This window comes from Mastigoproctus giganteus, chromosome 14 (genome assembly GCF_048544385.1).
Source record: "Mastigoproctus giganteus isolate SK-2022 chromosome 14, ASM4854438v1, whole genome shotgun sequence".
In the NCBI taxonomy this organism is placed as follows: Eukaryota; Metazoa; Arthropoda; class Arachnida; order Uropygi; family Thelyphonidae; genus Mastigoproctus; species Mastigoproctus giganteus.
In genome coordinates, this window is record NC_143588.1 from 88664527 (window position 1) to 88689767 (window position 25241).

A 25241-nucleotide genomic window follows, 5' to 3' on the forward strand; every position below is an offset into this window, starting at 1 on the left:
TCGGTTCATCCAGTCACAATACTATTAATAGGGACAGGGGGATCCGTTTACACCCCCTGTTTGAGGCAGTTGTCCTCAGAAGGGATGACCGTTTCTGTTTGACACGCTCCCGAGCCACTTCCATTTCCGATACGCGCATGGAGAATGTAGATCATGTGTCTGATGATCACGTGCATGAGTGCCATGGACCGGCTACTTAAGGATGTGTTTTAGCACTGGTAGTATGCTGTTGAAGAAGGAGACGGCAGTTCTCCGAAAGCTCCAGATTGTATTGTTTTATCGCTTTTAACCTAGTTTATTTTAATTAATTTTATTGTTTTTAACTATATTTTAACTATAATTTAATCAGTGTTTTATTTTATTTGCATCATATTTCATTGTATATTATTTCATTGTATAGTAAATTTTTAGTTTAATTCCTGGCTGGTGTCTATCATTAATTATTATAGTATGGAAATTCCCAGCCCCATAGGCCTGTTTCAAGATATTTTTTATCAAACCTAGCTTGATGTGCAATGGAGGTAAATTGATTTTTGACTTATCCACCAAGAGAGGATGTGCTACATTTTACTGGCCTGGTGTAGTTTCTGAATGGTCTGGCCATTTTTTTTTTTTTTTTTTTTTTCCATGTAGTGGCAATCCTTTGCTTGGCTGCCCCACTTGCATAAAAATAAGCAGTATTTAGTATATCCACCTTGAAACCCAGTAAGCAAAGCTACCATTTTTAGGTTGGTACATATATTTTATTTGTATTCTTGATAGCATATTTTTTGCAAATTAATCTGTAGGTTCTCGTACACTTCATTCATGTGAACTGCATGGGCCAATGGCATAGATGGATACTTGTTTCCATTATGGAGTAAAACTGCTTTCAAACTGACCTTGGATGAATCAATGAAAAACTTCCACTGCTTATGAAGGAGGGGAAGAGATCTCCAGATGTAACTCTTTCATTAATTACTGGGTATTGTTACCATCCATGGAGTAATAAGTTAGATTGCCTCTTCATATAAAAAGACACCTTGACACCCTTTTCAAGAAGATTCCACTGGTGAAGCCGTGATCTTAGTAATTGGGTCTTGGTTTTAGAGAGGTCCAAATTCTTAAATTCTGCATGAGTGATTGGATGTGGCTTTGCAGTATCTAGAGTAGGGGGTCCCCAAACTTTTACAGAATTGGGCCACATATGAATTTTGGAATATTTGGTGGCCCAGAGAAAATTTCCTAGTTACTGAAAACCAAATTCTCTGCATAACTTTAATATTATGCAGAGAAACAAATTTTATACCTACCTATATCTACAGATTCAAAAATAAATTGATGGATATGTAATATGAAATATACCAGTTTGTTTAAATCAAATTTTAATTATTACTTATTTATTGTACTAATTGCAAAAATACAGTCAGTAATACAACAAAATTAATCATTACTTATTTATTCAGGCTGGTTCAGGATCTTACCGATACTAATCATCAGACTATGCTACTGGTGCCAGGTTTAATCCTGGATCTGGGATTCCTGTGTAGTGGAAGCCTAATGTGACTTTGCTCCTATACTCTGGACATCAATGTTGGTGTGCAGGCTGGCAAGGGATTAGGAAATCCCTAGTTACTGTGTCTAACGCTTGTTGCTATTTAATGACAGGGTCAAGATTAATGGAGTATTTTAACGATGTTTCAAAGAATAGCTTTCAGTGTAAATAACAGAATTAATATCTAACAAGACTAAGCTGATGACACAGACGCGTCAACACTATTAAGAATGTTGAAATAATCTGTAAAATGTGTTTTTTATCAATTTTTTTATCTAATATAAACATTAATTTTTACGATCTAATTGAAATATCTACGGGGTGGATAAAATAATTTCGCGTAGTTTGGGGACCCCTGATATAGAGTTAAAGCAAGGAACTGTAATTTTTCTGGAGACCCCTTTTCCATTCCTGAATCAGAGTCAAGTCCATAAGTTTCTGGTGACTTTGGCACTATCATTCATATAAAAAGCTATGTATACTAGCATTGTATTATGCAGAACCAGCCCTAGAGCAGAAGGTATGTTGGGATACTCTACTTTATGCTTGGATATTCCTAGTAAAACCAGAAATATTGTTCATTAAAAAGTAACAATTGTTTGTGTGGTCTTGAGGTTCTCAGTATATCACCGGAACAGCAAAGGGCATTGATTTATGACTACCTCACTTCTTAGCCAACCTGTTAATGTCCTTGAATATGTGCTACAGGAAATCTTGGGAGGCCAACTTTATCTTTATCTCCAACCTTACATCCAAAATAGAGTTCATAGGCTTTCTCACAATTTGTGACAGTGGCTTCCACTGCAATTTTAATACCACTTCTCTACAAATGTAAAAACTACCAGGCTTATTTTGTAAGACTGGCATATTCCATTTATAGTTGAGGTACGTGCACATGAGAACACAATTAAGAAATTGTAGATTTTTATTTCTAATCTAAACTCTGTTCATGATTTACATTAATGCACACAAGACTTTTTTTTTTTTTTTTTACAAACACTAATTCACTAAAACATTTGTTCACCTTGTTCACTACTTGCTCTCTGAAACACACTTTTTGAAATATGAAATGCTCACTTTGTGCAGAACCCACTTGTATATATATATATATATATATATACCAGTAGAGAAATTTATAGTGCCGAAAGTTCCAGAAACATCCTGTATTTTCTTCAAATTTGATGAATTTGAAGTGTTGGTCAAGACGTCAAAGGCGGCTATTGTTGGGATTTCAGAGACGTGGTGTCACACAGATATTAGGAATGCAGAATTAGAATTTGGGGAGTACAATGTGTACAGAAAGAATAGACAGGATAGGAAGGGAGGAGGTGTTATGCTGTTATTTAAGAAAAACAAAATCAAAAGAAGTGCATCCAGTTGATGCAAATGAACAGTGCACTGTTGAGTCAGTTTGGTGTGACATAAGCACTGCAAAAGCAAAAATAAGAGTAGGAGTGTGTTATAGGCCTAATGACGCAAATGAATACAGTGAACAATTGCAGAGAAATAAAGTGGACTACTAAATCAGAATGTCTTATAATGGGGAATTTTAACTTCTTAGATATTGACTGGAACTTGTGGGTTGGTCACTCACACGCTAACAAGACTTTTGTAGATATATTGAATGATTATTTTCTGCAGCAGCATGTTCGAGAGGCAACTGGAGAGAGGGTGATACTCATGATCTGGTAATCAGCAGTGATCATTCGTGTATTAAGAATTTACAGATAAAGGAACCACCAGGTGGCAGTGATCACAATGTTCTGATGTGGGATTTACTGAATGATATAATTACCATCGGGGGAAAAGGAAAAAGGTTTTTGCTTCTGTAAAGGTGAGTGCAGTGGTCTCAGACAGTTTTTTTTAAATTCTGTACAGTGGGATCAGCGGATGATGTTACCAACAGCAAATTCCAAGTGGGAAGCAATCAAGGAATTAATTGTGGAAGTTACTAAAAGTTTCATACTTATTAAGAAATATTTTTCAAAGTTTAGGCCTAAGTGGTTATCAAATGAACTAATGAGACTTGTGACAGAGAAGAAAAATGCATGGGATGCATATAAATTAATAGGCGACACAGAGAAGACTATAGCAGATATAAGCTAGTCTGTAATCAAGTCACAAAGCAGATTAGGCAGGCGAAGGCAGATTACAAGAAATCTTTGGCAAAGGATGCTAAGAAAAATAGCAAGGATTTCTTTACTTATATAAACTTTAAAAGGAAGGGGATGATCCCAATGGGGGAATGGTCTCCCTCCCCCCACAATATGGTAGAGTTAGTCAGCCTCAGCCAAGAGTTGCATGGTTTTTTGTTCACAGAAAACATGTAATCAAGCTATAATATATATGATGCAATATGGTCTAAGTCACTGATGCACCTAAAACCCTGCTTCAATGACTCCCGCCAGCTAGTTGAAAGAAATTTAGAAGGGGATTGCAAAATTATTTTAAAATTGTCTTGTGTTTTTAATGTGTATGTGTCCCCAATGTAATAGTTTTATTTTATAAAGTTGTAAGATTCTATCACTTATTTGGTATATACATTAAAATTTAATTATTAAAATTGAAGTATCTGAGATTTTCATAACAGTTAACCCAAGAGTTAAAATAAACTTTAATATAATTTCATATAGTAAATACTAAAATGGAATAAATAAGTTTAAGTACAAATTTAGTAAAAATAAAACTGATAGAATCAGTAAAAGTCATTAAAATACAGTAAGCTTTTTAAGCGAGGTGCCTCTTCTTCAGCTTAAGAGAAAAGTTTTCATTATATCCTCGAAGCAGATATTGCTTGCAGGCGACAAAGAACAAAGGCTGAGAAGGGAAGGGAAAGTTTCCGCTATACAGTGACAAAACAGGTTTGGCTCATTTGGCTGCTAGCTACCTAAACAGAAGGTGGACAATCATGTATGGCTTGAACAGTGGATGCTTTTAACATGGAATCTATATCTGGTCCTTCACTGACGTCGGAAAGTGAATGTGATGATTATTCAATTCAGAGTAAAGAGTCGAAATTGCATTTGAAAGATGTGATTGTGTATTGCGAACAACTGCTTGTGGAAAATGACCCGGTGACTCTGGAATCATCTCTGACAATGACAAAGCTATACAAATTGGTGAAGAAATATCACTCTACTTTTGAAATTGTAGGCCAACAGAAATTTATAACTACAGAAGAACTCATTCTTATACAAGAAATTGACGAAGAATGTCTTTTTCACGAGCCTTGAAGACTATGATTCTGACGAGTATGTACCACAAGAAAAGGAGATGAAACAAATGGAATATATTCCCCTCGATTATAAAGTAAAGGTCGTCAACATTGCTAAAGAACATCCTAAATGGAGTTTACAATATCTTCAGAAAAAAAGGATGCTCATGCTTAAAAAATATCAGGTATTTGAAGAGGCGAAGAACACATTAAAAGTGGAGGAATGACCATTGATAAGTATGCCATCATTGACTACTGGACATACGATTGCTTCATGGAAGCCAGAGAAAATTATCAGCAAGTGACAACCAGGAATTTGCAACAATGGGCTTTGAGTGCTGCAAGTCAGTTTGACAACTTTAACTTCAAATCATCTGACTCGTGGGTTAAAAAATTTAAAAAACAGCAAAAATTCCGACAACGAAAAATCACGGAATGTGTCACAGAGAAAGAAACCGTCACGATGGAGGAAACTTCGGCTGCAGCAGAAATCTTTTGCAAACAGATGTGGGCATTAATCCCTAATTTTGGCAAGGAGTTCATCAACACAGACCAAACAGGTAAATTAAAATTTCTTTACAAAATTACCTAAAATAAAATGTATATATATTTTCTAATTGTTAATATATTTACTATTTTATATAATCTATATTTTTTATGCAAGGATCAAAAACAGTTTTCATGAAAGGGTGAAGTGTCAATAATGTAACTCATTCCTATACTGCACAATATGTGATCACGATGTCTGGAAAATTGCTACTGCTTGTTTTTGTGTGTGCCTGCAAGAATCTACAGGTGTTTTCGGGCCCAGAGTAAAAAAAAAATCTGTTGACGAATTTTCAAAAACATATACAAACGTCATCGTAACATCTTCGAAGTCAGGGAAACTGACTACACAGCTTTATTTATATGAAATTTTTAATTGAAGCTTTAGCTTCTTACGTAGGAAAAGAGAAATTTCTTCTGTATTTAATAGATTCTTGGGGCAGTCAAAGCAATCCAGCTCTGTACAACGAGATCTCTCAGGATGATGACAGTGTAGGAACGTGCACTATCAAGGTCATTCCTCTGAAGTGTACACCTTTATGCCAACCTTGGAATGTCTCTATTTTTATAGACAAGTAAAAAACTTTATCAAGCGCATTCAAAATTGTTCATTTCTGATTGAACTACAATGCGAAATATCGTCCCGAGAAGATTGCATAAAAATTCATTCAATTGTCCATTATCAACTGTGGGCCCTGATTTTTGCAAAAATGTTGCATTATACGTGGTTGACTTCAAAACTTACGGATGAAAGGGAAATTTTATGAATTTTATTTTATGAATGATATTTTATGAATGACGAAGTATGTTTTGCTCTTGATGTTCTAAAAAACCTTGAGTGTTAAAAAGCAGCTTTTGTACGATGTGCAAGATGTTGTGTGACTTATTGTTTCCCTTAGCTTCTACGACATATATCATCCTTCTTCATGTACTGGTCCATCTAATTCCAACAATTAATAAAACATTTTTTTTTTATTTATTTGTGTTTTTTATGTCAATCACTTATTCAGATTTGTTAATTTTTAGAAAAAAAAATCTTTAATTAAATTTATTTTTAATAACAGCAATTCCGAAAACGAATTTTCAAGGCAGAGGGTAAAAAAGAGAAAATGCACATTTTTTTAAATAGAAAATAAATACGGTCTATAAACCCATGACCGTACAATTATTTGTACGGTACAACCCATGATTTACAATTATTTTATATAAAAATTGCATTCTGATTTGAAAAAAAAAGTTCCCTCATCGAGACTTGAACCAGCGATCTCGCAAATATGAGTTGGGCAGATTTGCAAGATCTTGCCATACAGTCTTCGGTAAAACGTTCTGCAAAACTTACTCATAAGTTGCTCGGAATTTTTTAACTTCAATTTTTCTCAAACGTTTGAAAAGCGTGCTTTCTCCCTTTGCCTGCACAAAAGTATTATTGAAATCCCTGAGGACCACCACACACTTGTTAATCTGAATTTTTACTTTTTTATTATAATATTGTCATTTAAAAATGACAGAATGCTTCAAATATATTGAAGTAATTGCAGCCTGACTGTGAGAAATTATTTGTTAAGATTTCCCACACTTTTCTAGTAGTGTGGTAATGAAATGAATATCGGCTAGAAGTTCATTACTTAGTTAGTGCATGTTTATTGGTATGGCTCCAAGAAAGCAGATAGCTTTGACAATTGCAAATAAAATTAGGATTTTGCAAGCTGTAGATAATGGTTTGCATTCTAAGCCTGACCACCAAACAGTTCAGCATTCTTAAGAGTACTCCGTTCACTATTCTGAAAGATGGGTAAAATCTGCTGCACTGGGTAGGATTTGAGTATGAAAGACGAAGTATCCAGATCTTGAAAAGGTACTTTTGGAATGGCTAATGGTGCATGCAGAAAACCCATCCTGTATATGGTAAGCTTTCAGAGCAAAAGCTGAATTGTTCGTGCATTCAATGGATATTGAAGAATTTAAAAGTTCAGATGGATGGTTCCAGGAATTTAAGACTCGTCATGGCCTGTCTTTCAAATAAGTGCTATGGAAGTGCAGCCGTAGACGTTGATGCTACAGACAAATGGAAGGAAAATTGGAAGAAAGGCAAAACTACCAAAGAATACTAACTATTAAACAAAATTTTGCTGTCTTGAAAGAATAAATAAATGCAAAATTGACATCCTGCAGGCAATGTGTTTATGATTCAGCATGGGATGAAGTTGACGAAAAAGTGATCTCCAACTGCTTCAAACATGCTGGAATTTCCACCTTGAATGAGTAATGTGTGAAGTTTTGTGCACATCTCTATTAATTGTGAAGAACAGTCTGATAATAGGGAAGAAATATTTGAGCATGTGCATCATTATCTAAACTTACAGGAAAACTTAAGCTTCAAAGATTACGCAGAAAAGTGGATGTGGATGTTGAATATTTCAGAATATGCATGAATGAAGAGGAATTTTGCAGATGTAATGGAATCTTCTGAAATTTGTAGTGATGAAGATAAGGAACCTACTGTGGTTGAACAAGAAGTTTCAGTGATAGATACTGATCAAGGATTAGAACTTGTATATAGATCATTTTTTTTTTTTTTTTGTTTAATACTGTAGTACATATTATAAATAGAATTATAACTATATTGTATGAGTAAAATTGCATTATATTTTCAAGCTTTCACTTGTTTTTTTGCTGATTTTTATGAACAATCGATATAACGACCATTTTTCTCATTCCCTTGCGGCAGGGGTCGGAAATCTTTTTTTTTTTTTTTTTTTGAATGAAGAGCCATGTTTGATCTAATTGGAAAAAACAAGAGAATCCCAAAAGCCTCAGCCCAAGCTGGGGAGGGGTGGAGGAGTTTTTTAAGAAATGGACTAGTGGGAAAGTGTATTATTAAAAAAATAGATTTTGAAATATTAATACTGAAAAACCTAACGAACATCCAATTAGGTACGAATTAATGTGACTTTTGCTGCTGAACTTCTTGAGCGAGTCTCTCAACATCAGCCAAGTGTGCCATAATTTTCATCCTTAAACGTGCTGAGACTCATTGTTCAGACAGTTTCTTGATTTATTTTTAGTATAGTTCATGTTTGAAAATATTTGCTCTGAGAAATACGTCGAACCAAATACTAAGAGAAATCCAAAATGCAAATATTTTCAAATTTTTATATGCATCTGGTAAGCTACTCCATGCATTGAACACAATTTAGTCTTGTTTTTACAACTTGTGTATCACCATCTATTTGTGTAGAATTGCAAGGGCAGCCTTTTGCTTCTCCAAATCCTCAATTTCAGTTTTAAAGAATTTTGTCTTGCACTCCAAGTCCTGATTTTTAAGTCCTCTAACTCAATTTCAAATTGTGCTTCATGTGGGCTAAAAGTTAGAGCTGCAGGTTGCCGACCCCTGCCCTACTGGATCTGTTACATACAGCTATGACTGTAATAGATCCAAAGGAATGTTGGATGAGAAGTTGGGAACAAAGGAAGAAGAGAAAAAGGTTTGTAGGCTTGAAGGAGAGAAAGAGGGAATGTTAGTCATGGTTTGGAAAACAAAAACAAAAATCTTAGCCATCTAAGATGCATGAAAATTGAGGATCAAGAAATTTTGGCATGGGATTGAAGTTAAGGTTGGGTGGAGACAGTATTTTGAGAAATTGTTAATTGAGGAAAATCCAAGATTGATAAGCCATAAATATCCAGAAAACATGGGAGTTAGTGGCTTAGGTATGGATAGTATCTTAGCAATGGTATCTTTCTTGAAGCAATCATAATCAGTGATTTCTAACAGACAGACAAAACAGAAATCTACAGAGAGGAAAAATCCTAGGTAGGCTTATGTTTGAAAGCTTACTATACTGGTAAACAATCCAGTTGCTGTATTTTAATATAAAATGTCTAATTTATCAGTAAAATTTCATTTCTGGTTCAGTCCGTATTTTGAAAGCAACCTCCTATACTTTCCAAAAAATCTCCTTTCTTCCCACTTACAAATATTTAATGTCTAGTTTTTTGAAAGTCAAAAGTTGGCAGCTCTGCATCAGGGTTCAATACTGCAAGGAATCAGACCAACATAAAATGCATACTCATACAAAACTTGTGATGATTTTGTTTTACAAAATTATCACAAGTTTTGTATGAGAGGAGAAATCTGTAATTCAGTTTTTTAAAACAGAAGTAAAACTTGCTGAAATTTATTGTAGAACATTGACTCAATATTGTGACACATGCATAATTCAACAGCAGTCTACAAGTGGGTAAAGTACACCCTCGAAAGCATTGAGGAATTTCCTCGATTAGAACAAGCATGTAGTTATAACACCAGAAGTCGAAAAACTCGTACAAGGAAACTTTGCATTATTATAGAAGAAATGGCTACAGCATACAAAATTAGTGTTGATACAGTGCATACTGTCATTAGCAAGGAGTTGCACTTTTGAAAAGTCTGTGTTCAGTAGATTCCTTGACATTTAACACTAGAATTGAAGGATGACAACCATACTTAATGTGTGTTCTCCTTGAATGGTATGAGCATGAAAGAGACACCTTACAACTGTGACACAAATTCAGAGTCACGTTATGCCATCTCCTGTATGATGTGACTCTGGAAAAAGGAGAAATTGTAATGTGCTTCTGAACTGATCAAAACCAAAAATTCAAAAGAAATGTGGTTTGCTTTCCTGAGGTATGTGTCTACAGCATAATAATGCCAGTTCTTGCACTGCCTGTTTCCCTTACTCTATATTCATCAGGATGATCTCTATGTGATTATCATGTTTTTTGGCCACTAAAAGAAAACTGCAGTTTACATTTGAATGACCTTTATATATAATGAATGGCAAGTGAACTGAAAGGTTTAATCGAAGAAAAGAAAAAAAAAGAGCAGAGTTGCAGATTACTGCAAGAAACCAATTCATTTGGAAAATTATAAGCATATTTGTAGCAAAACCACTGAATATTGATCATGAGAAATTATTAGTAAAGAGAGTGAATGAGATAGGGCTCTTATAAGATTGAAGTGGTGAAGTCATAGATAATCCATCCCAAGTAGCAGACTGATTGAGCAGGTACTTTGCAATGATATTTACATCTGAAAGTGCATTTGGACAAGGTGGAAATAATGAAGGGGAATTTGTTTGCTTTAATGAGTAATATAACTGTCTCTGAGATCAATCAGAAGAGTTGCTAAAGGAAGATAAGGAAGGATTAATGCAGGCTATACATAAATTTTTACTTAATAAAGAAACTAAACTTAATAAGAAAAAAAAACTAATAAAAGAAATAAAAAAGAAAATAAAAAGAAACTGTATGTAATAAGACTAAATTGTAAAACTGAAATATAACACATTAAGGTAACCAAGCATGCAGCTTTACTTGTCTTAATATTACAGATAATTATAATATTGGCTCGCAATTTGTTGATCTGATTTTAATGAAATTTAGGAATGCTGAAAAAGTGTTCCAAAAGAGCCAAGTATAAAATTCATGAAAATACATCCACTGAGAATCAAGTTATTACATCTGGATGGACAGACAAAAAATATATAATTGCCAGATTTCTATTGGTTTTATTTTAATGAAATTCAGGATGGCTCAATAAGCACTTTCTGAAAGTGCTAGATAAAAAATGTAATGAAAATCTGTCCACTTGGAGTTCATTTATTACATGTAGGTGGTAACGGTGAAGATTTATTCAAGTAAATAGACTTGAATAAAGCTTTTGATTCACCCTCCTTCCCTCCACAAGAAACTGTTGTATAAACAAACAATTTGGGGATCATAGGGAAGATCAGAAAGATTTCCTGTTCGATCGAGGACTGGCTGAAGAACAGGAGTAGACTATCATACAATTTGAGTATCCCTAGAATCAGTGCTGAAGCCTTTCTTGTTTCTGATCTTTCTTAAAGTCATTGACAGGGTAGTATAGATGAAACTAATAAGGATTTTCAACAACGGTAAAAACTTGACTTTAGGTACTTTTGCACGAAAATTTCTACCCAAGTGGTGTAGAAAATTTAATTTTATGCTACAAGTGCCTAAATAAATAAGCATAGATTACGTAGAAAAGTGGCTGCTACAACATCCATTCATCTGTACATGCCATGTTTTTGTTTGATATAGTAAAGCAGATTTTGTTAGTAGAAGATTAGGAATCCACACTTTTTTTTATACACCTCCATATGTGTAGTTAAATGAGTGGAAGTGATAAAAATAAATACTATAAATTGAAAACAATAAAGAACAGAAAATAATTTAAAGTTTTCTGCTTAGAATGTGTAAAAAAAATTAATTCCCAGTGAATAAAATATACTATTAAAGAGAACTACTATATTTGCAACAGAATGAGAAATTAAAAGAAATTAAATACTTAGGTTAGAAAGAAGCACCACTTTCCATTAAAGATTGATATTTTATTGCTTTCTTAATTGGATTTTTTTTTTTTTTAATGCATTGATGCCTATATTTGTTCAGGTTGAATTGGAAGTAACTCTCCCAGGTGAAGGAAAAGATAGAGTTTTTCGGGTTGCTATTAAATGGATGGCACAGGTTAGTCTCTATGCATTAGAAGAAGCACTTGAAGGAAGGTCTCGAACAATACCCATGGACACAATGCTAGCCCTTGATGTTGTCATGAGGCATTTACCCAGCATGACGTAAGTAGTTATCATTTTTAACTTTTTTTTTTTTTAAAACCACAAAATAGTTGACAATTATGTCGAGGAAATGTCAGTATTACATATTAATATATACATTACTTATGTAATTAAATGCATTAATCAAGTAAAATAAAAGAATTTGATAGGTAATAGCACTAAGTTATCATAGAAATGAATCTTTTCCATTGAAATATGTATAAACAAATGAATATTTAGTCATTGCTCATAATTAATCCTGTACATGGCGTGCCGTTCTAAGAAACCCTAAGGAATAGTGGTTGAAGCACCAAATGATAATTGGACGATGTTAGTAGAAGTAAGTGGAGCTTGGCAGGCTGTAGGTGGAAATGGACATCATTGAGATTGAAACTGAGACCACATATATTAGTGGAATGAATGAGCAAGTGATGTGAAATGTAGTGGCAAATGATGCAAGAAAACAAGCTTTATATAGCATCAGATAAAAAAAAAGACACTTCCTATTTCACCTCCTCATTCCCTCCAATAGTTTGTCTAGTTTTTCCTTGAATTTATTTAAACTTTTATAACTTCCATCTGTTGTTGTGGAAGTTTTCTTTCAGCAATCAACCCCCTGCTGGCTAAAGGCAAACTTCACACATCTATTCTGCAACTGTCCTTCCTCAATTTGAATTTGTGTCCTCTCATATGTATAGTCTGACCAAGCAGAAGAATCCCATCAGCATTGAGCTTGTTCAATCCATTCAAAGTCTTAAACACCTCAGTCAGATCAACATGCAAGTGCCTAGTCTCAAGAAGCAGTAATTTGCAGAAGCCTTTCTTGGTAAGAACATCCCTTTGTTCCCCCCTCACCAATCTTGTTGGCTTTCTCTGTATTCATTCCAGCAGCTCTACATCCTTCCTAAAATGAGGCTTCCAGACCTGTATGCAGTACAGTCAGTCCTTGTATAACACGTGTTTACACTACACGAATTCGATCGTACACAATTTATAAATAGGGGAGCGATATCTTATATAACACGAACTGAATTCGCTTATGCACAATTTGCCTTTGTGTTTACAAGAAATGGCAGTCGAATGCAGAATCACCCCAACCGAACGCAACATGATAGGAATGAAGAGAAGATTTTGAAAATGTATTTGTTTTTTATATTGGTGAAGGGGAAACACATTTCACCATAATAACGTAAAAACCAACAATTCCAGCTATCGGTATAATTGCAAATACCATTAGATCAAGTTTACTACCAGTTTATAACAGATTCCACTAGCAGAAATGCAACTGGAAATTGTTTTAATTGTTTTATGGTAGTAACCCCTAGAAATGTGCTTTAGTAAAATTTGAGGTGTTAATAGTGTATCTCTGCCTTTACGGTGTTGTTTATTCAGTTGCTACACGTGCACAGCTTTGTTTATATGTATCAAGCATGCCTCCTTGTTTTGTAGTTGTGTTTTATTCCCCAAAAATTAGTAAAATACTTAAAAGGTGTGAAAAGGAAGCATCCTGGTGAAGACACTGCAGATTCAGAGAGAAAGAGAAAAGCAATATCGATAAACAGAGACGGACTGGGTCAAAAATTCTTACCCAGGAAAATTTATAGTGGCCTCATACAATGGTTTATGGCCAAAATCACACCAGCCTCCGGCCCACCGGGGTTTCCCCCGGTAAGGCTTATGGCCAGTCCGCCTCTGTCAATAGAGAAAAAATATGAAATTGTGAAACGCTTTGAGCAAAATGAAAGACCATGTGATATTGCACGTGCTACAGACCTAAATGAGGCAACGCCGAGAATTACAAAGAATGCAGAGAAAATAAAAACAACTTTCATAGCAGGAACAACTCAAAGTGTAATTAAAATCCATTAGATTAAGACACAAAGAATTGGAAGAGATGGAATGGCTGTCATCTGTTTGGATAGAAAATTAAACAAAAAACAAGTTTGCTTACGATAGAAGCAAAAGCATTAGCAATGTTTTATTATGTAATAGTCTTAATAAAATACTTATGTATTTTATTACGAATTGTAATAAAATACTTACGTATTTTATTACAATTATTTATTGTGTTTGGTAATGTTTTGGTTACAAATGTGTGTTCAATCTTGGGTGGTCAGCACCTAACCCTATTTTTCCAATAGGGCCTGTTGTTTATATTGCACGATTTTGCATTGCGCGAGGGTTTTCTAGGAACACAACTATCGTGCTATACGAGGACTGACTGTATTCAAGATGTGGCCTGACCATTGCCTTATACCGGGGATGGACAACATTTACAAATGGCAGGCCAAATAAATTGTGAGGTACATGTGAGCCAAATTTTTTTTTTTTAGGTTTCTATGATCTTTAGGATTATTAAAATGGTGTATAATGAAAAAATTGTCAAACAGTTTTATGTTATTTATTTGTAATATTTATACATACACATACATCTAATTAATTTTATTAATAAGAAAAATAAAATACAAATTCAAGATAAAATTATAAAAATACAATTATAGTAACAAAATACAAATACAATTCCAGTAACAAAAATTGCAATATTTTATTTTTATAATATTTAATGAGAAATTTGATACTGTTTATTTTTATCAGTGAATCAATATCTGGATCAATATTTGTAATAGTAATGCACAGTATCTTTAAAATTTGTCAAATTCCATTAATTCAAAAAAATATATAAAATAAACTGCGGAACGTTTATTATATGTGACTGTGGGCTGGAGTTGGCCCGTGTGCCGGGCGTTGTCCACCCCTCTCTTATACAATTGGGATAATTGCCTCCCTATCCCTGCTAGTAAAATTCCTGAATATCATTGACAAAATCAAAACAGGCTATGAGCTGTCCTGACAGCCTGTCTGCATTGCTCCAAGAACTTCATATCTAACTGCATAATTACCCCAGATCCATTTTTCACTACCCTGAGTGTAGTACCGCATGGTTATGTTATTCTGGGTTTACTGCTACCCGTACACAGTACTTTGAATTTGTAAATGTTAGATTTCAATTGCCATTTCTCAGCTCCACCTCTAGATCCTGTTGCAGTAGTCATTCCTGTTATTAACTACCCTGCCAACCTTTGTATCTTCTGCAAACTTGGACATTAAGCCCAATATGCCTTCATTGATAAATATAGAAAACAACAATAAGGCCAACACCAAACCCTGGGGAACTCCGCTAATTACCATTCCTAGACGCATATGATGTAAGAAAGCAAGCTTATGCAGCATCAGCCAAGAAAAAAAAAATTTCCCAGTTCACCCATCCTTTTGCTCCAAAAGGAAAGGATGATTGCTTTATTCCAAAAAAGTGTAAGGTATTACACCTGGGAAACAGTAATCCCAAAATGACTTATTCACTTGGTGGAGTTCAACTAAACCCAGTACTGGAGGAAAGGGACTTGGGTGTTACGATACGGTCAGACATGAAATTCTCTGAGCATTGTAAACAGGTTGCAAGGAAGGCCTGTGGTGTCCTATCGATGATCTATTGAACTTTTGCAAGTAGAGATAGGGACGTGATAATCCCATTATATAAGGGTTATGTTTGACCACACTTTGAATACTGTGTTCAAGTATGGAGACCGCACCTAAAGAAAGACACCGAGCTTCTTGAAAGGGTGCAAAGACGGGTAACTCGCCTGGTGAGTTCGGCAAAAGGGCATCCTTATGAAGAAAGACTCCGAATATGTGGGTTGCAGAGTTTGGAAACTAGACACCTTAGAGGAGATTTGATTGAGGTGTTTAAGGCTCTGAGAGGCATCAGTAAAATGAATGAGGACGAAATTTTCAAGATTATAAATGATGCTAGAACTAGGGGACATAAATTCAAGTTACAGGGGGGAAAATGTTTAGATTGGACTGCAGGAAGTTTTATTTTAGCCAGCGAGTTATAAATTACTGGAATAAGTTGCCTTCATGGGTGGTAGAGGCCGACAGTTTGGGGAAATTCAAAGGTCATCTGGATAGTACTTTTGGGTAAGGGAAGCGTATATGATGATAGGTTTAATTTCCTTTTTTTTTTTTTAATTAATTATTATTAATTATTTTTTTATTTTTATTTTTTTTGTTTTTATCATTGTTTTGTTTGGATTTTTTTTTTTTTTTTTGGCTGGTGCAGCATAAGCCATAGGCTTTCTTGCACCATGCGGCCATTACTAATACTAATACTAAAAGTTTGTCAAGTTCTTCCTTGAATTTATTTATGTTATCAACTTCCACAACAACAGCTGGAAGTTTTGTTCCAGCAATCAACTGCCTGCTGGCTAAAGACAAATTTACACAAATATGCTTGATGATATCAAGTATATAATAGTCAAATGAAATAAAAGTATAGGGGATATTTGAATTAACAAAATTTTTGGATATGGCATACACAGAGCAAGAATATACCCAGCTACTTGAAATAATTTGGACTTGACAATGCCCATGTTTACAGACTACTCTAACTCCCTTCAGTCACCCTAAATGTGGTACTACACTTAGGATGATAGAAAATGAAAAAGACCTGTGAGTAATTGTGCAGTCAGATATGAAGTTTTCTGAACAATGCAGACAGGCTGCAAGAGCAGGTCATGTGGTTTTGTCAATGATATACAGAAATTTTGCTAGCAGGGGAAAGGGAGGTGATTGTCCCTCTGTATAAGGCAATGGTCAGGCCATGCCTTGAGTACTGTGTTACAGGTCTGGAAGGATGTAGATTTGTAAATTTTAGGAAGGATGTAGATTTGCTTGAAAGTGTACAGAGAAGGGCAACAAGATTGGTTAAGGGAATGAAAGGATCCTCTTACCAAGAGAGGCTTAAGTTCTGCAAATTGCAGCGGCTGGAGACTAGGTGATCTGATCGAGGTGTATAAGGCCTTGAATGGGTTGATCATGCTGAATTCTGATTACGAACCCAAGGGGACATAAATTCAAATTGAGCGGAAATTTGCATTTAGCCAGCGGGTGGTTAATTGCTGGAACAATCTTCCATCTGTCATTGTGGAAGTTGATAGGTTAAATAACTTTAAGGAGGAACTGGACAAACATTTAGAGGGAATGGTTTTGTGAATTTTTTTTTGACTGATGCTACATAAGCTCATACGCTTGCTTTCCTGCATCATGTGCCACTATTACTAGCTGATGTGGAATATTGCTAAAGAGTTGCTATTAAATTTAGGCTGGACTGACTGGCTGGCATGTGAAAACAGTTTTAGAGCTTACCCACATTGTAAGGAATACTGGATCTTGCTGTGATACTCAACATAACCTCAAAAGGGAATAATCCTATAGCATGATGGAAAGATTGCTGGGGCTTTGCTCTAGAGCAGCGTTTCCCAAACTGTTCTGTGGAACACTAGTGTTCCGTGAGATGTGAACAAGTGTTCCATGAAAAATGATTATTAATAATTAAAAAATAATAATAAAATTTTGCATATTGTAGCCTTCACCACTTTTGTATCATAATTTTAACATTATTTTTTTTCTGTGATTAATATACTAGCATAGACTAACAATCAAATATACCGTGGAACACTATATTTTGGTGGGCTTTGTAGACAAGTGTATGTAGAAGTAATGACAGCTGCGAAAAAGTAGCAATGTAGTGATATAATATGCCATTCGTATGAGATTTAGCCTTGAGTACACAAGTTGAAGGAGAGGGGGGAAGCAAACAGATATAACTAAACTCACTTCCTTGTAATTTTTTTTTTTTTTTTTTTTTGATAATTTTCAGTATTTCGAAATATTGAAGTAAATGACCCATGGATTTGTGGTTGAAAAAAGGAACTTTAAAACGAGAAGCAAGTATTTCTAATATTGTAACTGTGATCAATGAAACCGAACACAATATTGTCACACTTCAAAGTGAGGATGAACAATCGCAGCCTTTTGTTCCCAAAAAATCCGAAGTGAAAAAACAGGAACCAACTAATAAGAGACCAAAACGAAAGTATGATGACAGTTATTTAAATTTTGGCTTTACATGCGCTGGAAATAAAGATGCTCCTGATACACAGTGCATCGTATGTAATAAAATATTAGCAAACAGTTCTTTGGCTTCTGCTGAACTTGTGTTCCATAAATATGTATTCTGTAAATACAATGTGAGATAAAGTGTTCCATGACTAAAGTTTGGGAAACGCTGCTCTAGAAGCTAAACATGCATTTTGCCACTCGAGACCTCCAATAAAACAAGTAGTGGTATTGCACCAGATGATGAGTCATCTCCTACCTAGTGTTGCATGGTGACACGCCTCCGTAGCCAGGTGGGAAGGAGCAGCAGTGCGTAGCACACGCTTCTTGATTAGACCGGGGTTCGAGCCCGTCACCACCAAATACGGAGGATGCGGAAAGGTCAGGGAATGACCACAGCATATTCCCGGAGCAATATGGCCTTAGTTGCTAATGCTCCTAAAAACCAAATAATAACAATAATGATAACAGCAAGTTGATATCTCTCTTTTGGGGATTACCCTGACTTCTAATCTCTCTTGGCACAAGCACATTACAAATATTGCTTCCTCTGCATCAAAAAAACTTTGTTTTCTCTTTTGATCTCGGCGTTACTTTTTTTCTAAGCAGCTGTTCACTCTGTACAATTCGCAAATCTGCCCTACCATGGAATATTGTTTCCACATCTGGGGCAGTGCCCCCAAAATATCTCTCAGGCTTCTAAATTCCATTCAGAAGAGGGCAGTTAGGTTAATTAATGACTCATCTCTAACAGTGTGTCTACACTCACTGTCTCATAGACATACTGTTAGCATTAGAATTAGTAGAGGCATTTGATGCAAGAAAGCAAGCTTATGCAGCATCAGCCAAAAAAATTAAAGTAAAATAAATAAATAAAAAATAACCACTTCCACTTCACCCCTCTGTTCGTTCGAAATACCTGTCCAGCCGAGCCTTAAACTTATTTAGGCTATCAACTTCCATGACAAGGGATGGAAGTCTGTTCCACCTACCAACCACCCGCTGGCTAAAGGCAAATTTCCGCACATCTATCCTACATCTGTCTTTCCTCAATTTGAATTTATGCCCTCTCAGGTGATTATTCTGAGCAAGAGGAAGAATCGCATCAGCATTGAGCATGCTCAACCCATTCAAGGCCTTATATACCTCAATCAGATCACCGCGCAGGTACCTAGTCTCCAGCCACTGCAATTTGCAGAACTTAAGCCTCTCTTGGTAAGAGGATCCCTTCATTCCCCTCACCAATCTTGTTGCCCTTCTCTGTACACACTCAAGTAAATCTACATCCTTCCTAAAATGAGGCCTCCAGACCTGTACGCAGTACTCAAGGCGTGGCCTGACCATTGCCTTATACAGAGGGACAATCACCTCCTTCTCCCTGCTAGCAAAATTCCTATATATCATTGACAAAACCCCATGACCTGCCCTGGCAGCCTGTCTGCATTGCTCAGAAAACTTCATATCTGACTGCACAATTACTCCCAGGTCTTTTTCATTTCATTTTCTACCACCTTAAGTGCAGTACCACACAGTTGGTACGTTTCTCTGGGGTTACTTCTACCCATATGCAGTACTTTGCATTTGTCAAGGTTAAATTTCAGTTGCCACTTCTTAGCCCATCTGCCCATCTATCTAGATCCTGTTGCAGTAGCACACTGCCATTACTGTCATTAACAACCCTGCCAACCTTTGTATCATCTGCAAACTTCGACATTAAGCCTGATATACCTTCATCAATATCATTGATATTAATAATATTGAATATATTGTACAGTGGTGGGGGAGGGAGAAAAAATCACTTGTGAATTTTGTAAATAATGTGTTTTATGCTGCATTGTGGTTGCAGAAATGTTCAGAATTCATTTGTTAGATGGGATATATATCTCTGTGAATGAAATCCAATAAAAAAATTCTGCCTGATATACTTAATTGCCATAAATATCTTCCCAAAGGGTAAAATGCATAATTAATGGAAATATGAGAAATAATGACAAGTTAACATAATAGTATTATGTACTGTAAATCAGCAAAATATGTCCTCAATATTTTGTTTTTCCTCCTCAAGCTGCAATTACAGCCTTGCAACGATCTGGCATAAAGTTAATCAACTTCTGGATATATGGTTGCCCAATTTCATGGTACCACACCTTTACAATGCTTTCCTGCAGCTGAATCTTACTTGTTGGCTTCTTTTGAGCAATTTTAGACTACATTATGTACCAGCAATTTTCAGTAGGGTTCAAATCTGACTTTGCCATTCCAATCCAACACTGTAGTGCCACTATTTCTGAGGTATGACCAGGGCTGGGGAATAGTGGTGATTTTGGGGTTACTCCTTGTCCTACTCTGGAGTAAGATATTTTTTCTTAATTTTACTCCTACTCTTACTCCTATTATACTCCTCAATAAAAAATATTTTGTCATTGCTGCATGACTCATCAGGCTACCTTTTGGAATTCTGATTACATTATGATTATACTATTCAGAATTCAAATGGCTGTAGCTATATTTTTTTTATTTAATGCAAATTTGAAATTACACAATATATATTTGATACAAACATTATTTATTCAATACAATGCACTAATACGCTAATTTTTAATTTTATTTAATACAAAAAGAGCAAAAAACTAAACTATACATTGTCTTTTAGATTGAGTTAATTCTCAAAAACAGTATGGACTCAATCAAATATTCTTTCATCGAAGCAAGTAAATCAGATTTTTATTATTTTGAGTGCTGAAAACAGCCTTTCAACACTGACTTGGGTAGGTAGTAGAGCAGTAACGCAAAAGGCTGCATCTTGAACTATTAGTGGATATGTTTTTATTGCATCTATCACCTGTAACTTTGATGTACGACCTACTTTCTCCACTAAAGTTACGAGAAGTTCCGCTTTGATAGAAATCAAAGCGGAACTTCTCGTAACTGGTTGCTTCCAGCGCTGCAGCTTCTCCTTTGTTGGTATTTGTATTACTAGCTTGAGTGCATCTCGTTTTTATTTTTTCTTGGTGATCAAGCTGTTTTTCAAAATCACATTCATAAAATTCTGAACTAGAAGAAGGTGATGTGTCAAGCTCAGGGGAGGCCACATAATCTTCTTGCTTTAATCCTGTTATTTTTTCACTTAAATCAAGTAGTGCAGCTTTTCCTCTGGCTACCTGATCCTCTGATAGCAAAATTCTGTAATTTGGATCAACATAAATTGCTGCTAATAAGATATCATTTTCTATTAAATTAGTTTCTCTGCACTCCATAGACCGTTTGATTCCATCAGCAATGAGACCACCAATTTGGGAAAACTTGAAGTTAGACTTTTCCATTCTTTGTAGAATGATCCAGGTATTAAGTAAGACTCTTGGAACTTTAAAGTCGCATTATAAGGGTGGCGAAGTAATCTTTCAAGCTGCTCAACTTCTTCCCATTCATGATCAGATAAAGTTATTTCAGGATTTGCCATATCAATAAATAGAGGCTTTAATTCCAAAAGACGTTTGATCATTAAATAAACACTGCCCCATCTAGTAGCTTGATCAATTAGAGCTCCTTTTCCGCAGCACCTCTTCAGAATAGCATCAATCTTGGGAGATCAAGCAGCTACAGCAGCCTGGCACAACTTACTTATGAGATTAGCTGCATGAGCTCCTTTCAGACCATCACAGATTGCGAGCTGTGAAGTATGCACGCTACACCTCATATGTTGTATGTTGACGAAAACAGCATTAAAATTTTCCCACGCTCAGTGAAATTCTCTCGCGCGCTAATTTAATTGCAGTACAATGACTTGTTACATAGTTCCGAGATCAACATTTTAAAAAATGATCAAGTATATCGTTTGTAATATTTGTGTTATATGCATTTATCCGAAGTCTAGTCATCACTCAATACAGTATTAGACATCGTGCGTAACGGACAGTTTACTTGAACATTGTATCGTAATTAATGCAACCAACGCAGTTACATTTTTGAAGAATTAATAATGGCATATAAGAATGAAAAAGCAACAACATCTGGATGCATTATGAAGACTATAAATGTAAGAAAAAGACTTCATTTGAAAATTAAATTAGACGTTTTGAAGTGAATCGATTCCGGTCAAAGACAAGCAGATGTGTGCCATAATTTAGGAATGGCAAGTTTAACTGTAAGAACAATTATAAAAAAAAAAAAAAAATTTTAGCAGCAGAAAAAACAGCTGTTCCACTGCAAGCAACTAGGACTGGGCTAGCTGTTAGGATTGAAATGGAGAGACTTTAACTAATTTTATTGAAGAAAATATCCAGTGCTGAATTCAGTTAAGTTAAATATTATTTATTTATTTATTTATTTCATATGATGTGAGCAATACACAAAGGAACCATTTTTTCCTTCTTCCATAACCGGAGGTGCGGCACCATCGTGATATCCAAGCCCGAGGCGGGATTCGAACCCACGACCTTTGGGTTGCCAGGCAGGCACTGAAACCACCTGGCTAGCCCGGTAGGCAGTTAAATGTTATAAAAATAAATAAATAAAAGAAAAGAAAGAGAGATTAGCCTATATGATGATCTGAAGAAAACTCGCCTAAAAAAAAAAAAAAAAATGCGGAACTAGTAAGGGTTGGTTAAATAGATTTAAAATTCAGGGAGAAGCCGCAAGTACAAATCAAAGAGCTGAAACTTTCAAAAAAGAACTTGTTAAAGTTATTGAAGAGGGATATTATGTGTTATACTTCTCAACAAGTTTTTAACATAGATGAAGCAGGACTTTTTTGGAAATGAATGCCTAAAAGAAGTTTCATATTTGAAAGAAGATAAAAAACATGCCAGGTTTCAAAGCGGCGAAGGATTGGTTGACTTTACTGTTGGGTGGTAATGCTGCTAGGGATTTTAAATTAAAACCCGTTTTAGTTTACCAGGAAGGGGGACAAAGTACAACCCAAAATCGACACATTTTTTATGATTAAATTCATTTAAATTAAATCAATTTAGATCAATTAAATTCATGATTTTAATTGGAATTTTGATACGTAAGTAGTTTAATTTTGATATGTAAGTTTACCACATGATTATATACGTACGTAATGCAGAATATTTTATATGTACAAATATTTGAATATTAAATATTTTGACGGACATTTGTGCATCTTTTGACTACTTTTTATTATTGATTAGGAAATATCCTATGGCACCGACAGCAACTCACAAATACATATGTTACATTATGGGAATGCGGCGCTCACTTAGCGCGGATTCACTTGCCGCTCTGTTTTTCCGGAATGAATTATCAGCGTTAAGCGGGGGTCACCTGTTGTTCCCCCCCCTATCCAAGTGGATTAAATCGAAAGCTTCCATATTTGTGTTTAGGAAACAGCAAACATGTTAAGTTAGTACAGGAGATATATTACAATCTCACTGGCATTTTTGAGTTTTTCACTTTTGAAATTTCTTCTGGTAATTTGTACTTTAAATGGTGAATTTAAAGGCAAAATAAAATGGTCTGCCTAATTGAAGTGGGATGGAAGCTTTTGGGAACTATAACCACTCATTTCAGCCTTTTGTTGTGTTGAAGAATTATCCAAACACTACATTCTTCCTTTGCCCATTTAGTTCTCCTAAAGAGATGGAGTGTTAGTAGCCACATTTCTCATTCTACTTTTTTTTCAGATATTTATTTCCATATCTATTTTATATATGATGTTAAGCTTCCATTCTTCTTCCTATAAATTTTACCATTTCAGCTTGTGATAATTTTAAACTAGTACAGGAGTTGTATTGTCTTGTTAGCATTTTGGAGTTTTTCACTTCAGAAATTTCTTCCAGCCTTTCAGTGTATTTTTTGTATAGACAGATTTTATTTTATTTCCTTAAAATTATTATCGTTTTAAAATTTTAAGTTGACATAGGAAGGTACTATCTTGCCTGACTTTTCCAAGCTTCATTTTCTCATTCCTTTGGTATCAGCAAGAATTTTACATGCATCTTACTCCCATTTTCCTGCGCCTCCGTAGCCAGGTGGGCAGGAGCAACAGTGCGTAGCACACACTTCTTGATTAGACCGGAGTTTGAGCCTGTGACTACCAAATACGGAGGACGCGGAAAGGTCAGGGAATGACCACCGCATATCCCCGGAGCAATATGGCCTTAGTTGCTAATGCTCCTAAAAACCAAAAATAACATAACTCCCATTCTCAATTAAGGACATTTATGATTTAGAGATGTACTTCTTAATAATAGGAGTTCTGTTTCAGTAAAGAGGTAATGCACTGCCACAAGTGCAGTTATTACTCTACTAACTATAAAATATTGTTAGGAAAGTCATGGGTGAGAAGAAAATTCCAAAGGAGTTTTAATACACTAATAAACAATATTTCCTATTATTATTCAATGACATGGACAATGAATTGTCCATGTCATTGATTTGCGAACAGTTATTTATCATTTTAGTTTTTAACCTGGCAGTGATCACGCCACAGATTGTTATAAAAATTCTTGCATGGTGCTTGACAGGTATCCAACTTTGTTTTTTATTTCCCAAAAAAGTTTTTTTTTTTTTTAAATTCTGTTGATGTATGCTGTCCTTTAGTCATCAGGTTTAAGTGCAGATTGTGTGGACTCTAGATATTTTCATGATGTTTGATCTCTTGGTAATGGATTTCAATACATTTATTAAATGTGATTTTTTGATGGAAAATTTTACGAATGTTTTATCTTTTTATAAGTGGTTTTCAATGAAACAAAACTTTAATTTTTCTTAAAATAAAGGAAAAAACCTGTCACAATCAAAATAAAAATGTGAATCTAATTAGTCACATGCATTTTCAAACTTATGCAAATATTAATGTTTCTTTAAATAAAGTAATTAACAGATAAATAATAATTATAATCGAAACAAATCCTTTTCACATTAATAAAAATTATAATTGAAACAGAATTTTTACTTAAAATTGAGATAAAAAGCCTTTGAACAAAAATTAAATATAAAACAAAAGTATTGAATTTCCTGGGGACATCTCTGCCAAGTCAGCCAACACACTACCCTAGATTTTTTTGATTTGTGCAATGAGTTGTTTATGAGACTGTTACTGAAAAATAGTAAACACTTGTACTCTGCTCACCAAGTCCTTTGTGCTTATAGATCCCGGGTAAACAGTAAATGTCCACTTCAAAAACTTAAGTTTGATTATATTTGAGAAGTTTTTAAGGTGATAAATTTATTCTGACATCTGAAATTTGTAATAAATTAATATGTAATTCTAGAATGTGTATTATGCTCAAAAAGAAACAATATCAGTTGCTGAACAACTGTTTCTGACATAAGGTAGATGCCAGTATAGCACCAATGTAGATTTCATTTCCATATTTGGAAAAAATTTAATGAATAACAAATCATA

At 34.9% G+C, this 25241-nt stretch overlaps 1 protein-coding gene across 1 annotated transcript in view; it reads left to right on the forward strand.

The window, feature by feature from the left end:
• The window catches only part of LOC150075329 (protein argonaute-2-like), a 384361-nt gene that overhangs the window by 104703 nt on the left and 254417 nt on the right, over positions 1–25241 (forward strand). The window contains exon 4 of the mRNA XM_090388732.1: positions 11751–11932. Coding sequence (XP_090244858.1) covers positions 11751–11932 — 182 coding nt within the window. The remainder of the gene's footprint in view (positions 1–11750; positions 11933–25241) is intronic.